At 46.9% G+C, this 17,854-nt stretch overlaps 1 protein-coding gene across 2 annotated transcripts; it reads right to left on the bottom strand.

The window, feature by feature from the left end:
• Positions 1-3,036: 3,036 nt before the first annotated feature.
• On the bottom strand, positions 3,037-17,474 carry ZMAT3 (zinc finger matrin-type 3). Of its 2 annotated transcripts, XM_079978277.1 has the most exons (6): positions 17,432-17,474; positions 14,985-15,313; positions 12,719-12,838; positions 8,772-8,938; positions 8,502-8,605; positions 3,037-3,651 (listed from the first exon to the last, which is right to left on the bottom strand). In XM_079978277.1, exons 2-6 carry the CDS (start codon positions 15,255-15,257, stop codon positions 3,440-3,442), a joined length of 876 nt encoding a protein of 291 aa, XP_079834403.1. In that variant the 5' UTR covers positions 15,258-15,313; positions 17,432-17,474; the 3' UTR covers positions 3,037-3,439. The 2 variants fall into 2 exon arrangements, with proteins under 2 accessions (XP_079834403.1, XP_079834402.1); XM_079978276.1 differs by lacking the exon at positions 17,432-17,474 and having other exon boundaries at positions 14,985-15,505.
• Between the last annotated feature and the right edge of the window lie 380 nt (positions 17,475-17,854).

Consider the following 17,854-nt stretch of genomic DNA (forward strand, 5'->3'; position numbering starts at 1 on the left):
GAAGAGCCGGACACGACTAAACGACGAAACAACAACAACAACAACAACACCAAAACAATGCATAGGAACTCAAGAAGCAAAAGCATGGCAACTCATATTAATGCATGAAGCTGCCTTATACAGAGTCAGACCATTGGTCATGTATTGTCTACATCTGGGTTTCCCAAACTTGGGTCTCCAGTTGTTTTTGGACTACAACGCCCATCATCCCCAGCTAGCAGGACCAGTGGTCAGAAATGATGGGAATCATAGTCCAAAAACAACTGGAAACCAAAGTTTCCAGTGGCTCTCAAGGGGTTTAGGCACTCTTTTCTCGGTCCTACCTGGGAGATGTCAGGGGTCAATCCTGAGACCTTTTGCATGCAAAGCAGATGTTCTACCACTGGACCTGCCCACCCAACCCCACTTGTTCGATTTCTCAGTTAAATGAATCTGCTAAGCAACAAAATTGAGGAGTGGTTTCACCCATCCATGAAGGTCACGGGATGGGTCTGGATACTCCTGTGCTTCAGCGGCTGAACAGGCATGCAATCACAGCTGGCAGTATGTCAGAAAAGCGAATGCCAGCTCCCCTAAACAATGAGACTTCTGAAGGAAGAGGATGGTTGCAAGCCTGCCTGAGACAAGAGGCGCTGCCCAGCTATGTGTCGCCATTCTAGCAGCCAAGGTCAGATGCATCCAGTTGAGCAAATGGCTATGGCTGGCAATGCATAAACCTCACAAACGCCATGCTTCCAATCGCTGACGGCCATCAGCCTCACACACTGTGAAATTATGGACTTGTTCAGGGCTACCCTCCATCTCTAGAGCTTATTGAAATAGTCCCTTCCATATAAATTGAGTGAATATGCCGAACCGGCAAATGTAACTATGAAAATCAGGGATCAAGAAGAAGCCATCTATAAGGGGGTCTGGAAACCTTTCGTAGAATATTTGAAGAGTTGTTGCAAACACGTAAAAAGGCAAGTAGGATTTGAATGAAAAACAGCAGTAAATACTATGTACTAGGGAATAAACGGAAAGGATAGGACACAGAATAATCAAAATATGCAGCAACATGAGAAATTATGGGGAAACCATGGAGGGGTGGAGGGGAAGCCAAGTGGTAAATAAATATTAATGGGAAAGTATGTATTTTGTATTAAATTTGTAAACGTTTGAAATTTATAAATTAAAAAGAAATAGTACCCTCCGATCCGGAGGAAATCATTTTTATTTTTCCTATTATTATTATTATTATTATTATTATTATTATTATTACTATTACAAATGAAATGTGTGAAATAAAACTCATCCACAGCCATGAAAATGAAGGAAAGTAAAAGACACCAGGTTTTCTCAAAGTATGCTGAACCTTTATAACGGCTTTCAGTGTTAAATGTATTGAAATGACTAGGGCCCTCTTGTCACATGTAAACTAGGGAGGCCAACCCAACCCACTGCCAGGGAGTTTGGAATTGTGTGCTCCAAAACACCCCCCACTTCTGCAAGTGGAATGGCTCAAATTCATATTACTTCCACGTCAAAAATCGCCTGAATTTTTAACAATTTCTGACTGCTTGTGGCTTTTGTTATATTCTCCTTTCAAAGGGCACAATTTGCATGAACGCATATTGTCTGTCTTTCTCTCCCCACCCCCAATACATTTGTTAGGATTTTTATCCACCTGTGCGGCTCCAGTATGTAGCACTATGTCGTTTATATCATGTGAGTGTCTGAGAGCGTGAGACAAGAAGTCTCAACACTGTTGTAAGTTTTAGTTTCACTTCTGTGTGTGATGCTGTTCTGTACCGCTGCTGAGAGAGCACAGACATGCTGATGGATTCTTTGTATATAGACTGTAAAATAAAGTAGTTTAGAGCTACTGATTGACTCTTTCTTGATTTGATATCCCGCTTTATCACTACCCGAAGGAGTCTCAAAGCGGCTAACATTCTCCTTTCCCTTCCTCCCTCACAACAAACACTCTGTGAGGTGAGTGGGGCTGAGAGACTTCAGAAAAGTGTGACTGGCCCAAGGTCACCCAGCAGCTGCATGTGGAGGAGCGGAGACGCGAACCCGGTTCACTGGATTATGAGACTACTGCTCTTAACCACTACACCACACTGGCTCTCCAGTGATGTTTGATGATATTTCATGTTCACGGTTTGTAAATCCAATAAACTGAAACTGGGATATTCACATACTTCATTTTGCATATTTGAATTGGATGCTGTAAAATAATAATAATAATAATAATAATGCACCTGGAACGCCAACCCCCTTTTTAAAAATGGCTGGTTCCAACTCTGTAGGAGGGAAGGGCAATGGGTATGAAAGGAAAGGGGGACAGAATGCCATGGGGACAATAGGTTTTTACTAGCTTTGGAGGGGGAGAGACAAACCTCTGGCCCCAGATCTACTTTCTAAGCAAGTTACCCTGCAGAGTTTTAGCTTTCCCTCTCCATGCCCACCGGCAGAATCTTTGCAAGCAGACAAAGATGTCTACTACCAACTGTGTCTCTACAGGCTCATCCAGTATTGGCATTTCTAAGCGGCAACATCTCGCCCAGGCCTTGGGGCAGAGGTCTTCCGCAGCCCTGGTGCCCAAGAGCCTTTCATGCAACTGAAGATGCACAGGTTCAAAGCCAGGACCTCCTGTTTGCAAGGGGTGCGCTCTGCCATTGCGCTCTGGCCTGCCAACGGAGCTATGACTCCTGGCGCAGCACTGTGGCTGCTTTTCTCTCATCCAGACTGCCCCTTCTGAAGCTGCAGTGGAATGCAGGGAGAAAACAAAGAAGAAGACGAAGAAGAAGAGGAGTTTGGATTTGATATCCCGCTTTATCACTACCCTAAGGACTCTCAAAGCGGCTGACAATCTCCTTTTCCCTTCCTGCCCCACAACAAACACTCTGTGAGGTGAGTGAGGCTGAGAGACTTCAGAGAAGTGTGACTGGCCCAAGGTCACCCAGCAGCTGCATGTGGAGGAGCAGGGAATCAAACCCGGTTCACCAGATTACGAGTCCACTGCTCTTAACCACTACCCCATGAGCGAAACTTGCGCCCTGCCTGTTTGTGGCTCCGGTGCTTCCAAGGCCAAGACTCATGCAAAGGGGAGGATGGGGTAGGGGGAAGAAGGCAAGATTGAGCCTTAACGAATGAGCAAACACAACACGGAGAACTTGGCACCCTGCAGCGCATACTCGTGTGCCAAGTGGCAGCGGAATTTGAAAAAAAACCTTTTGCTTCACCTACTTCGCCGCTGGCCTTGTAGGTGCTTTAAAACACAGAGAGAGAGAGGAAGAGAGAGCGCTGGAGAGCTGAACTCCTAAGGCACGGAGTAGAAAAAGCAGGGCGAACGGCAAGCAGCAGGCGAGAGAAGTTGCTCCCTCCATCAGGGCTGGCGGGAGGGGAGGGAGGGAGGGAGGGAGGAAGGAAGGAGCCAGCGGGAATCGCCGTCTCATTGTACGTAGCCCAGGTTCTCCATCTCGTTCTTGTAGCGCTGCTCCGACACTTTGCTCTTGTGCTGCTTGCTCTCCAGGTGCTGCCGGAACTCGGCCTCCTCGCTGGCGCTGGCGTTGCACATGGAGCAGTAGAACTGGCCGCTGGGGGTGACGCACATGGCAAGGTCGCGCGGGATCCGCTGGCGGGAGCGAGGGTTGAAATAAGGGCCTGCAGGAAGAGGGGAGGGAGCGGAAGGGAAAGGTCATTCATGTCCTGCCAGAGAGAAGTCTTAGGGCCCAGTTCACACTGGCCAAAAACCTTAGAAGAAGAAGAAGAAGAAGAAGAGGAGTTTGGATTTGATATCCCGCTTTATCACTACCCGAAGGAGTCTCAAAGCAGCTAACATTCTCCTTTCCCTTCCTCCCCCACAACAAACACTCTGTGAGGTGAGTGAGGCTGAGAGACTTCAGAGATGTGTGACTGGCCCAAGGTCATGTGGAGGAGCGGGGAATCGAACCCGGTTCCCCAGATTACAAGACTACCGCTCTTAACCACTACACCACACTGGCTCTTAGAAAAAGTCCAGGCACTGGATCAGGTCAAAGGCCCATCTGCATGGTGCAGCACCCTGTCCTCAGCATACGTTGTCGATGCTGGTTTATTAACCTTGTATACCGCCCTTCCTCATTAGATCTCAAGGCAATTCACAACAGAAAAGTACAATACAAGAAACACAAAATCATAGAGTTGGAACGGACCCCAAGAGTCATGCAGACCAATTCTTACATTGGGCTTGGTCTATTCATTTTGCCATTTGTCTTATGCGTAGTGGGTTTTATGCATGTTTCACATCACGCATGTCCCGTGAGCAAGAAGACACTGTTTCAGCCTCCTTGCCCTGCAAGAAGCCTCTATGCAGGTAGGAAAAATCTTCTGTGATACATTATGGCCTTCTGCAGTCTATGCGGCAGCTAGACAGGTGACTGGGAGTGGCCGACGAGACCATATAACACCGGTCCTGAAAGACCTACATTGGATCCCAGTACATTTCCAAGCACAATTCAAAGTGTTGGCGCTGACCTTTAAAGCCCCATATGGCCTTGGCCCAGTATACCTGAAGGAGTGTCTACACCCCCATCGTTTTGCCTGGACACCGAGGTCCAGCTCTGAGGGCCTTCCGGCAGTTCCCTCACTGCAAGAAATGAGGTTACAGGGAACCAGGCAGAGGGCCTTCTCGGTAGTGGCGCTCACCCTGTGGAACACCCTCCCTTCAGATGTGAAGAAAATAAGCAGCTATCTGACTTTTAGAAGACATCTGAAGGCAGCCCTGTTGATGGAGGTTTTTAATGTTTGATCGTGTTTTTAATATTCTGTTGAAAGCTGCCCAGAGTGGCTGGGGAAACCCAGCCAGAGGGGCAGGGTATAAATATATTATTATTATTATTATTATTATTATTATTATCTAATAGAATCACAGAACTGTAGAGACAGAAGGAATCTCAACTAAAGCATCCATGACAGACGGCCATCCAACCTGTTCTGACTTTAATTCTGCATTGGGTTGTATCCCATGTTAGTCCTACTCAAAGCAGACCCATTGGAAATAAAGGAGGTCCATTCATTTTAGGGACTATATTCTTACGGGACATCACAGGGATGGTCCTAAAAGGTAGCCTGGAAATCTCAAATAAATACATGCAGTTAAACCAAGATCACTCCAATGAGCCTAAAGCTTTCTAAACCTATTTCAGTTACGTCTTGAGCAAGCTAAAGCACCTCTTGACCTACTCAAAACAAGTAAACAAACTGTCTGTCTCCTGGACTGTTTATTAAAAAGTCCACTCCGGAAATGCTGGAGGTGAAAAGGATTCCCATAGCAGATGGCCTTGGCGGTGGCTAACCAGCTCTGTCTTTCTGGACGAGGATCCAGCAGCAGTGTGGCAGGAGTCAAATGACCTGGCCTCGCGCCAAGGAAACTGAGCAGAAAATTGCCCCTGCTCAGAGCAGCATCAAGGAAGGGCAGATGGCAAATTAAGTTCTGGAGTGAGAAACCAAGGCTCACTAATAGGCAGACATACCCAAGCAAACTTTGGATGCTGTGAGGGCAAAGACAGGCAGGCAGACAGGGGTCATGGGGAGAGAAAATCAGACAAATAAGTCTTTAATGCTCATTTTCTGCAGCACCAACTGCCCAGGTTCTTAAGCTTTGGAAACCTCAGGACAAAGTCTTCGCAAAGCCAAAAGGCACAAGAATTTTATTTTTTTTTAAGAAATTACGAAAAGAAATACAAGACTCTGTCCTCTGCTACCTTCCCTGCAGAAGAACATTTGTTCTCTTTAGTGTTTTTCACGCGTTCCTACCCCAATTTCTCCCTGGCTCCCCACCACCCAGCCAACTCTCCTCCCCTCCCTCTTCCAAACTACCTCACAATGCCTGGGTAGCATTCATCAACCTTGGGACCAGGGATAGTACTGGACTACACCTCTGCACAGTGCAAGTCGCTTGTGAAGGAGCAAAAATCAGCACCGTGTAAGACAGGATCCTCCTGTGTGTGTATGCATACATGTGTGTGCCTGAAAACCTGCACACACCATCCTTTGTAAGGATCTGAAAACCCTTCAAATAATAACTTAGCCCACAACCAGCACCCATTGGGAACGAAGCAAGCTGCATTTGCCCCATGTCACGTTGGCTGTCGGTTTACCGCTTGCTTTTATTTTCAGAGGGGTAGCTGAGCGAGATCATGAACCAAGATCATGGCCACTGGTCCCATCACCTCCTGGCAAATAGAAGGGGAAGAAAGGGAGGCAGTGAGAGATATTACTTTCTTGGGCTCCATGATCACTGCAGATGGTGACAGCAGTCACGAAATTAAAAGACGCCTGCTTCTTGGGAGAAAGGCGATGGCAAACCTAGACAGCGTCTTAAAAAGCAGAGACATCACCTTGCCAACAAAGGTCCGTATACTTAAAGCTATGGTTTTCCCAGTAGTGATGTATGGAAGTGAGAGCTGGACCATAAAGAAGGCTGATTGCTGAAGAATTGATGCTTTTGAATTATGGTGCTGGAGGAGACTCTTGAGAGTCCCATGGACTGCAAGAAGATCAAACCTATCCATTCTTAAGGAAATCAGCCCTGAGTGCTCACTGGAAGGACAGATTCTGAAGCTGAGGCTCCAATACTTTGGCCACCTCATGAGAAGAGAAGACTCCCTGGAAAAGACCCTGATGTTGGGAAAGATGGAGGGCACAACGAGAAGAGGACGACAGAGAACGAGATGGTTGGACACTGTTGCTCGAAGCTACCAGCATGAGTTGGACCAAACTGCGGGAGGCAGTGGAAGACAGGAGTGCCTGGCGTGCTCTGGTCCATGGGGTCATGAAGAGTCGGACACGACTAAACAACTAAACAACAAAGCTGAGCGAGTCATCTCTTCGCTGCAGCCAAAACAATATACAACTGAGCCAGGGTGGACTAGGACCTGGGAGACCAGGGTTCAAATCCCCACTTGGCCACAAATTCCTCTGGGTGACCTTCAAGTCAGTCACTCTCTCAGCTTAACCTACCTCACAAGGTTGTTGTTAGGATTAAAGGGAGGAGCAGAAATACCACCTCGAGCTCCTTGGAGGGAAAGAAATTTAGAAAGTAAACAAATAAACTTGATTGTGGCATAAACTTTAACCGTTCATGAATCTAGGGAACCAGGCAGAAGGCCTTCTTGGCAGAGGCAACCTCCCTGTGGAACACTCTTCCAACCGATGTCAAGGAGATAAAGAACTACACGACTTCTAGGAGACATCTGAAGGCAGCTCTGTATCGGGAATTTTTAAATGTTTGGTGTTTGATCATGTTTCTGTATATGCTGGAAGCTGCCCAGAGTGGCTGGGGAAACCCAGTCAGATGGGTAGCGTATTATTATTATCATTATCATTATCATTATTATTATTATTATTAGACTGTAACCCACCAAAGTTTATGTTGAAATGAATGTCAGCCTTTAAAGTGTCATCACAACAACAACAACTTGGCCTGACTCCTCCCTGAATTGTTTTGGGGATGGATCTGGGGTGCAGCACGGGATAAATTGCGGTGATCTGAGGGCCACATGGCATGTGGGAGGGGGGTCCCTGTCGGGATCTCTGCTCAGCCAAGCTGATAAAGCTCATCCTCCTCCGGCCAAACCTTCGGAATCGCCTCCCGACGTGATTAACGACCTGAGCCTTTGATGAGGCCTCAGGCACATTCCCATCCAGCAGAGAATCCAGCAGCATGCGGAAGTGATGAGATTTATGGCTGCATGGCTAAAGAGTTTTATTTCTCGCTACGCAGACAGAAAAGAAACATCCTCTCTCTATGAAAGCAGAGAACAACGGAACAACAAAGGAACAAAGGAACAGGAAACCAGTACGTCACATCCGGCTCCTGTCTTCCGTGAGACTTCCAATAGCCTGGGCTGTCTCTGGAATGTAAACAGAGTCTTGTGACTCCAAAAGCACTGCACAGTGGCAAACAGAAACTAACAGTCCCTGCCCAGCCCTATTATATTAGTAAACCTCCCACTTACTATGTCCCAGGCTACAGCTTCAGCTATGGATGTAGAACTGGTAATTGGCTGCAATGATTCTGGAATCACAAGGTCTCTCATCCCTAACCTGGCTCTGCTATTGCGCAAAAGGAGGTCTCTAGCTTCAGCTAGAAATAACACGCACTGAATAGGATGCAAATTGTCAGTGTTTGAAAAAGAAAAGGTTCTGACCTCCTTTGACTCCTTCGCCTGGTTCTCAGACCCTAGTTGGAACAAAAGAGTCCTTGAGAAAGAGTATCTTTGCAGAGTACTGCTGCTTTTATTCTTAAAAGTCTTCTTATCCCACCACGACCGACAGCTTTATACATATTAACGCAACCAGCTTTCAACCATCCGACCAACCCAACCCATGCCACAAACAGACCATCAATGACCACCCTATATACAAGCATATGTAGGTGAAAGGTTTCATGAGTCATGCTGACTCAGTTTCTTTTTGTATTAAAGAAACAGCGGTTATTTTTTAGCCGGGACAGCAAATATGGGAAATACCTGTGTTACTCTGGACGGCATAGACGTTTCGTCTGCTCTGCATCATCTTGTATTCGTTCCCTACTTTCCGCATCTTCCTTTTGCCCACCACTTCCGATGACTCCCTGGTGTTGTGAAGACATGAGGAAGAAGGAGGAGGAGGAGGAGGAGGAGGAGCAGGGGTGTGGGAAGACAACGAGGAGATATATTTTACAGGTGTCACCGGACAAGGTTAGCAAAAGCCATTCCAATCACAACCCCTCACTCTCAAAGAAGTTCAGTAATACCTACGAGAATGTGTTGTTTTGAGCTTCAGCCAGGCGCAACCTCTTGGCGTGATTCTTCCCTTGGTAGTGAGCCTGGGCCACAGCCGGCGAGCTGAACGAAGCATCACACAATTTGCAGTAGTCATTTTCCGTGGCCAGGATCACCCGCCCTCCTGGTTTTGAGGAAGCGCCCTGGTCAGAAAGGGGGGGGGGGAAAGGCATTAAGGCACATCAACGTGGCTCGTTCTTCAAAACGGATGTTCTTGTACTTATTCATTCGGTTGGTGGGCATTCTCAGGGACTGGCTGCATGAAGAGGAGTGGTGGGAGGCACCAGCCGGGGAACCCCCAGAGGAGGAAGGCTCAGAGTCAGGGGGTTGGTGGTGGGACATTTAGTAGAGGAGAAGATTGGAGGAGGGAGGAGGTGCCGGACACTGGAGGGGCAACAGGGTTAAATGGGCAGAAGGAGTCAGTGACAGGGAGCAGTTCAGACTCTGAGGCTGAAGCAGATGAGGAGGGTTAACAGACTGCTGAAGAATCCAGGGAGTCTCCCTCTCCTGCTGCAACATGTTCCCCTCCCGCTAGTCTCCCAAAATACACAGAATAATGAGGAGAGCTGAACAGAGGCCAGAGGTGCGCAGACGTAGTTTGAGACTGCTTAGGAAACATCTGGGAGAGGAGGAGCCATAAGTACCTTCATTCCTGACAATTGCTCCATAAAGACCTACTGGGAAGTGTTGCTGAGCTATATGCTGTTTTGTCGGATAAAGAGTTAACTTCACTGATAACGGAGCCCTGTGTCTTTTGTACTGACCTGTGTCTGACTCTAGGCCTGGCAGGTACAGAGTACAGGGACTTTTCAGTGGTGGCTCCACAACTGTGGAAACTGATTCCGTGTCAGCCAAGCCCCATTCCAAAGTCTATTTAAACAGGCCTTAACAACCTGCCCCTTAGCACAAGCCCCATCCCTCAGTACTTTTCAGTGAACCTCAACGACCTTTTTGCTTTGGCATTTAATGGCCAATTAAGACCCGGGCTACAGAAATGGTACTGTTGTCAATTTTGAAATATTACATTTATGCTAGGTTGCAGTCACTGTACAGTCTATACTGGCTTCTAACAGTGTTTAGAAGGAAATGTAAATTTAAGTGGTTATAATATTGTTTTTTACTGCTTGTGTGTTGGTTGATCATTGGTGAACAACTCTGGTTGGCATTTTCTTTTGCCCTATACTTTTCTGCATTCACCCATAAGCATAAATGGTGCCCATAAAAATGAATGGCTCCCATTTATTTCTGTGTGATGGGAGAAAACAGTTGCAATCAGAGTGATCAACAGCTTTTACAGCAGGATCTAATAAAAAAATTTACATAAGAAATTGTCTCCCCCCAGTGGCTGACCTCATCAGCTACTGTAATCTTCACTCCCACCAAAACTGGTTTCCTTTAGCTCCTTTGGATCACTGGGTACGGTTAGCTAGGACTGGGGGAACGCATGCTGAGGCAACATCACAACACTTGGTGAGTGATTCTACATGTTCTGGAGGCAAGGGGGGAAACTTGACAGTGGGGTGTCATTTTTTGCAGCATCCCATATCACACGTAGCTGCCATGTTTGCACTCAACACCCAACCATAGTTTAGCATTACATAGCTGAGTCCGGATGAGTTTCAGGCACCCATGTCTCTGGCTGGAAAATTTACCAGAATTTCACCTTGAAAGAATACTGGCTTTTCATTCCATTAGAGCGAGGGATCATGGTTTAAAACAAGGGGACAACGAGTGCAAAACCTCCCCCCCCCCTTGCACCATGGTCCTCATGAACTCCTCCATTTAAATTACATTGTCCTGGGAAGGCACCTTCCATGGATGCCAGTGGAATCTTCTCTACGGCCTCAGTCCAGTATACCTGAAGGAGCGTCTCCATCCCCATCGTTCTGCCCGGACACTGAGGTCCAGCTCCGAGGGCCTTCTGGCAGTTCCCTCACTGCGAGAAGCCAAGTTACAGGGAAGAAGGCAGAGGTCCTTCTCGGTAGTGGCACCCGCCCTGTGGAACGCCCTCCCACCAGATGTCAAAGGGAAAAACAGCTACCAGACTTTTAGAAGACATCTGAAGGCAGCCCTGTTTAGGGAAGCTTTTAATGTTTAATAGGCTATTGTATTTTAATATTCTGTTGAAAGCTGCCCAGAGTGGCTGGGGAAACCCAGCCAGATGGGCGGGGTATAAATAATAAATTATTATTATTATACCAGAACGGCATAGCAGCTGTGGTCTAGATGAAAGAGGTAGCTCCCCCCGCATGCCCGACGGACCTCCAGGATGCAACTTACATAATAAAAATGCAGAGCGTGGAAGTTGCATCAAGGAGGGTGTTCATCAGTGTAAGCCTTTCTGCTTGCCTGTAATCTCCCCTCTCCTCCCATTGTGCTGTTCTGGGGGCTCCCCCGCTTCTTCAGAGAGGATTTGTGCAGGAGACATGTGGGGGGAGGAGAAAGGGAAGCCCCCTTTTGGTAGCAGGAGTCCTTGGTGCTGGCTTCTGCTAGCTGAACGGCACACATTTCATATATTATCTAGCTGTAATATTTATGCATGGGAGTCCGTGGGACACAGCAAGGAGAGAGTTTCCCCCATAATCACCCTGTTCCCAGGGTTTTCTTTGGAAGAGTAATTTGCTAGCATTTGAAGAACCCTGGGATATGAAACAAAATGTGCAGACACCGTTCACATTTTTGCATGTGAAATTAGCCTCTACCCGCCCTTTTCAGAGTTTGATTTTGCTCCCCGCACTGGCAGATTTTGCTCTCTGCCCCCCCCCCATTACACCCATGTAATCCCACCCTGCTTTTTTGTAGGAGAACCAAAGCAGCTTTCAACAGAGCAGAGCAATAAGTACCTTTTAAAAAATACATCATAAGGACACAAGATGAGCCCCATCTGGTTCAACATTCTGTTTTCACAGTGGGCAATGTGATACCCCCGGGGAAACCCGCACGCAGGACCTGAGAGCAACAGCTTTCTTCCTTCCTGTGGCTTCCAGCATGCGATATTCAGAGGCATGGCTGCTTTTGGCTGGGTGGAATGAGACACATGCATGCACAAAAGCACATGGCAAGTATACGTCCTTGTCTCATAGACACTGGCCAGGGAGTAAAATCCCCGCCAAACTCAGTGGAACGTACTTCGATGCCTCCCTTTCTATGGAGGCACAGATTGCAGCTATAACAAAGGCGGCATTTTTTCATCTCTGCCAAGCTAAGCAGTTGGCTCCTTACCTCTCTTGCCCTGACCTAGCCACTGTGATCCACGCGACGGTCACCTCCAGGCTTGATTATTGTAACTCACTCTACGCGGGGCTGCTCTTGAAACTGACCCAGAAATTCCAGCGGGTGCAGAATGCCGCGGCGAGACTCCTCACGGGGTCCTCGCCGCGGGAGCGCATTCATCCGGTGCTATACCAGCTGCACTGGCTCCCGGAGGAGTACAGGGTCAGGTTTAAGGTGCTGGTTTTAACCTTTAAAGCCCTATACGGCCTAGGACCCTCGTACTTATGGGACCACCTCTCCTGGCATGTCCGATGACCTTACGGTCTGCAAATAACAACACCGTGAAGATTCCAGACCCCAGGGAGATTAGACTGGCCTCAACCAAAGCCAGGACCTTTTCAGTCGTGGCCCCGGCTTCGTGGAATGTTCTCTCACAAGAGACCAGGGCCCTGTGAGATTTGACATTCTTCCGCAGGGCCTGCAAAATGGAGCTGTTCCGCCAGGCTTTTGGTCAGGGTTCAGACTGACTCATTCTCTCTTTGTATAAGAACAAGCACGAAGGATGTTTCCCAGCCTGCTCATAGGTCCTTACAATATAAGTGGAAACAGTTGGTTTCCACAAATAAAAATTTATTATTATTACTATTATTCTGTGTCAACATGCTGTGGAACGCACACCGCAAAGCAAAACCTCCATACAACTAACTCACCTGGAGCGGAAGCGAAACCACCGGTTGGGTGGCTGCCTCAAGGGAACTGCTCATCCTGGCAGGAGCTGGACAGCTGTTGGCAGCATAGTAATTCCGAAGTTTCTTACTATGGTTTTTACCCTGGAAAGAGAGCCTGCGTTAACAGCTTTCATGGACAGCCATATAGCTCTGCGACAAGAAAATGCGGCTGCAGGTGGGGTTTACTGTGAAGGTCGATGCAATCCTCAACTGTCAATATTAATCAAGAGAGAGAGGGAAGGTTCTTTATCTTCATCCACACAATGTGGCTGTCATCAGCGTTTTAGGACTCTTTCACAATAGGCAATCCTATTTTGTTTGTTTATTATAGTCCACCTTTCCCCCAAAGAGCTCTAGGTGTTGTGAACCGCCCTGTAGGGCTGGGAAATATATCGCTATATGGTCCAAAACCGGTTTCAAGTCCATATCGTGATATCAGTTCCATAGCTTGTGACTTGGCAATATATCGCGAATCATGATGTGGGTGGGTGGGTATGCTATACAAAAATCACAACACAGGGGAAACCGTGAAGCCAGCCAATGACTCTACATAGCTCCATCCTTATTTCGGACGTTGTGATCTATCAATACAGTGGTACCTCGGGTTAAGTACTTAATTCATTCCGGAGGTCCGTACTTAACCTGAAACTGTTCTTAACCTGAAGCACCACTTTAGCTAATGGGGCTTCCTGCTGCTGCCGTGCAGCCGGAGCACGATTTCTGTTCTCATCCTGAAGCAAAGTTCTTAAACTGAAGCACTATTTGTGGGTTAGCGGAGTCTGTAACCTGAAGCGTATGTAACCCGAGGTACCACTGTATATTGTGATGTTTAGCTGGTGATATATCACAAAGTTGAAAACCAGGTATTGCCCAGTGCTACTGCCCTGAGATCTATGGATGAAGGGTAATATACATATTTAATAACTAATAAATAATAAATAATAACATGGTTCTCTTCCTCCCTGTTTTATCCTCACAACAACCCTGCAGGTAGGTTAGTCTGAGAGACAGTGACTGGCCCAAGGTCACCAAGCACGTTTCAACCAACCCTCTAACTACTAAAGGTAAAGGGACCCCTGACCGTTAGGTCCAGTCACGGACGACTCTGGGTTGCGACACTCATCTCACTTTACTGGCCGAGGGAGCCAGCATACAGCTTCTGGGTCATGTGGCCAGCATGACTAAGCCACTTCTGGCGAACCAGAGCAGCGCACGGAAACGCCGTTTACCTTCCCGCCGGAGCAGTGCCTATTTATCTACTTGCACTTTGATGTGCTTTCAAACTGCTAGGTTGGCAGGAGCAGGGACTGAGCAACGGGAGCTCATCCCATCGCGGGGATTCGAACCGCCCACCTTCTGCAAGCCCTAGGCTCTGTGGTTTAACCCACAGTGCCACCCGCCTCTAACTACTATACCACACTTAATTTACTAGGGACAGAATACACACACACACGTGTGTGTGTGTGAGAGAGAGAGAGAGAGAGAGAGAGAGAGAGAGAGAAACTGGTTGAACAAACAGCCTCTCACTGGTCATGTAAAACGTCAAACACACTGCAATTGTAGTTTTCAGTCACACAAAAATCTCATCTCATTTTGCACATTTTAACACTCAAGATATACCCAACATGTTTCTGTCAAGATGCCTCGCATTGTGCAATAATGCATCTGTACACACAACCTCTTTTAGGATGTTTCCTTTTATGCTGTGCAACTGACTGCGGAGGTCAGCAGTACAGTGGTACCTTGGGTTAAGTACTTAATTCATTCTGGAGGTCTGTTCTTAACCTGAAACTGAGCTAATTTAGACAGGAGGGCGGAGCAACCCACCTGGCCATCACCTGACATCACAGTGTCACCAGGTGAACTTTTCCACCCTTTCTAAGTGCTGTGTCCCCACCTCCATCATTCAGCCTGGACACTGAGGTCCAGCTCTGAGGGCCTTCTGGTGGTTCCCTCGCTGCAAGAAGTGAGGATACAGGGAACCAGGCAGAGGGCCTTCTCCGTAGTGGCACCCGCCCTGTGGAACGCCCTCCCAACAGATGTCAAACAGATAAACTACTATAGGCCTTTTAGAAGACATCTGAAGGCAGCCCTGTATCGGGAAATTTTTGGTGTTTGATGAACCCAGTCAGATGGGTGGGGTACAAATAATAAAATTATTATTATTATTATCATTATTATTATTATTATTATTATTATTATTATTATTAGTGGTGTGCAGTGCTGGTGTTCACAGCTTCCTCCTCACCTGGTAATGAGCCTGGGCTTGCTGTGCAGAATTCAGCGTGACGTTACAAAGCCTGCAGCACAAAGGCTTACAAAGTTCCTCCAACACAGGGTCCTGCTCCACCCCTGTAGCAAGTTCCTCATCTTGTGCAAGTGGCAAGGACGGCCCCAGTCCGAGAGGTTTCTGTGGGGATAGTCGCAAGTTGGCTGCAGGCCTGGCGCCCACTGACATAGGAAGCGATGGGAGCTTCTCAGGAGGAGCAGGAGGAAATCCAGCTTGCTGCAAGAGAATCATTTGTCGAGAGAATTTCTGGCATTGCTTCCTTTGATGACAGGAGACCAACGTCGACTCTGGATCAGAAACACAGAGAAGTTCCACTAAGACAGGATGATCCAACAGTAGGGTGTAATTTAAGGGGGTGAAATTTAATTTCCTGCCATTTTCTTTCGTGAGGGGTCATAAAGATATGGTTTTGGGCGTGAAGAATTTAAATCTGCTATTATCTTTATGATTGGACAACATTTAGCTTGGAATGACTACGTTTGATGAAGAATCACATAAACTGCTTTCGGAAAATCCCAAAATTTCAACTTCAGTTTCTGAAAATGTCAGGTAATGCATAATAATAATAATAATAATAATAATAATAATAATAATAATAATAACTAACTTGGGAATCAATACCTGAAGGAGCGTCTCCACCCCCATCGTTCAACCTGGACACTGAGGCCCAGCTCCGAGGGCCTCACTGAGAGATGTGAGGTTACAGGGAACCTGGCAGAGGGCCTTTTCGGTAGTGGCACCCGCCCTGTGGAACGCCCTCTCATCAGATGTCAAGGAAATAAACAACTATCTGACTTTTATAAGACATCTGAAAGCAGCCCTGTTTGGGGATGTTTTTAATGTTTATCGTGTTGTTAATATTCTGTTGGGAGCTGCCCAGAGTAGCTGGGGAAACCCAGTCAGATGGGCAGGGTATAAATAATAACAAATTATTATCAATATCATTAAATCATAGAATCATAGAGTTGGAAGGGACCTCGAGGGTCATCTAGTCCAACCCCCTACAATGAAGGAATCTGAGCTAAAGCATCCACGGCAGATGGCCACCCAACCTCTGCTTAAAAACCTCCAAGGAGTCCACAACCTCCCAAGGGAAACCGTTCCACTGTCAAACAGCTCTTATTGTCAGAAAGTTTTTTTCTTAATGTTTAGTCAGAATCTCCTTTCTTGCAACTTGAAGCCATTGGTTCGACTCCTACCCTCCAGAGCAGGAGAAAATAAGCATGATCCCTCCTCCATGTGACAGAACTTAAGATATCTGAAGCTGGCTATCCTATCTCTTCTCAGCCTCCTCTTTTCCAGGTTAAACATACCCAGCTCCTTCAAGCGCTCATCTTATTTATCTCATAGACATCTGAAGGGAGGGCGTTCCATAGAATGGGAGCCACTACGAAGAAGGCCCTCTACCTGGTTCCCTGCAACTTCACTTCTCACAGCGAGGGAACCGCCAGAAGGCCCTTGGAGCTGGACCTCTGTGCCTGGGCTGAACGATGGGGGTGAAGATGTACAGGGCCGAGGCCATATGGGGCTTTAAAGGTCAACACCAACCTTTGAATTGTTCTGAGAGCCAATGGTGCCCTGATCGTCAATGAATTCATCTAATCTTCCTCTAGAGCCCTGCCTTTTGTGGGAGCTGGTTCCAAAGTTTAACTATATGCTGGGTGAAGCTCGTACCCTCCAACATTTCTCCAATGAAAACAGGAATGTCCTATTCAATAATAATAATAATAATAATAATAATATTTATACCCCAGCCATCAGACTGGGTTGCCACAGCTACTTTGGGTGGCTTCCAACATATATATAAACGTAATAAAACATTAAACATTTAAAAACTTCCCGATACAGGGCTGCCTTCAGATGTCTTCTAAAGGCTATATAGTTTCTTATCTTCTTGGCTCGGGGGTCGAACAACTCCCCACTCTCCAACATTTCTCTGATGAAAATAGGGACGTGCTCAGGGAAAGCAGGACATTCCAAGATCAAATGAGAAACCAGGATGGCTTCTGTTTATCCGGGACTGTCCCTGGAAAATAGAAACACTGGGAGGGTCTGCAAGTTTTGTGAACCTATGTGCCATGCACAGCACAAGCTCTGCATGCAAAAGGTCCCAGGTTCAATCCCAAATGTCTCCAGGTAGGCCTGGCAGGGATGCCCTGTCTGAAACCCTGGAGAGCTGCTGCCAGTCAGTGTTGTCAACCTTGAGCTAGATGGGCCAATGATGTGACTCAATATTAGGCAGCTTTCTATGTAAAAGCTATTTGGCCAGTGAAATGCAACCTTTAGCTTTTAACTAGAAATACAAACTATCCTGCAAAGGCACATCAAAATCTACCTGCTTTTTAATATTTTCCTCACCTCTATGCTAAAGCAGCCAGAAACAAACTTGAAAACCTAACTATTACCTCGTTCAACTGCCGGAGCAAAGAGGGCACCTCAAATTATCCAGGAGCTCTGACCGGTGACATCATCACTCCTGCTCTGGAAAAAAAAAGTCTAAAGGCTTTGATCCCCTGCATCCCCCCACTACTACACTGCTGATTAAAACCTGCAGTATTAAAAAATGCAAACTAAAACAAAGATATAGATGGGCACAAGGAGAATCCTGTCTTGTAGACCTTCCCCCAACATGCTTCTGGTGGCTAATAAATCGAGGAAATGCATGAGGGAACATGGGCAAATGATGGAAGCAGTGGAGATTATCCAGAGATGCAAACGTGACTCATTGCTGTGCTTAAAGCCAGCATTCAAGGGTTGGTTTGGCCCACAGATTCGTTGAACAGGTCCTTTATCCTCAGTTCCCCCTTGTGTAAAATACAAAGGATGCA

This window comes from Podarcis cretensis (assembly GCF_951804945.1).
Source record: "Podarcis cretensis genome assembly, chromosome: 5".
NCBI classification, from domain to species: Eukaryota; Metazoa; Chordata; class Lepidosauria; order Squamata; family Lacertidae; genus Podarcis; species Podarcis cretensis.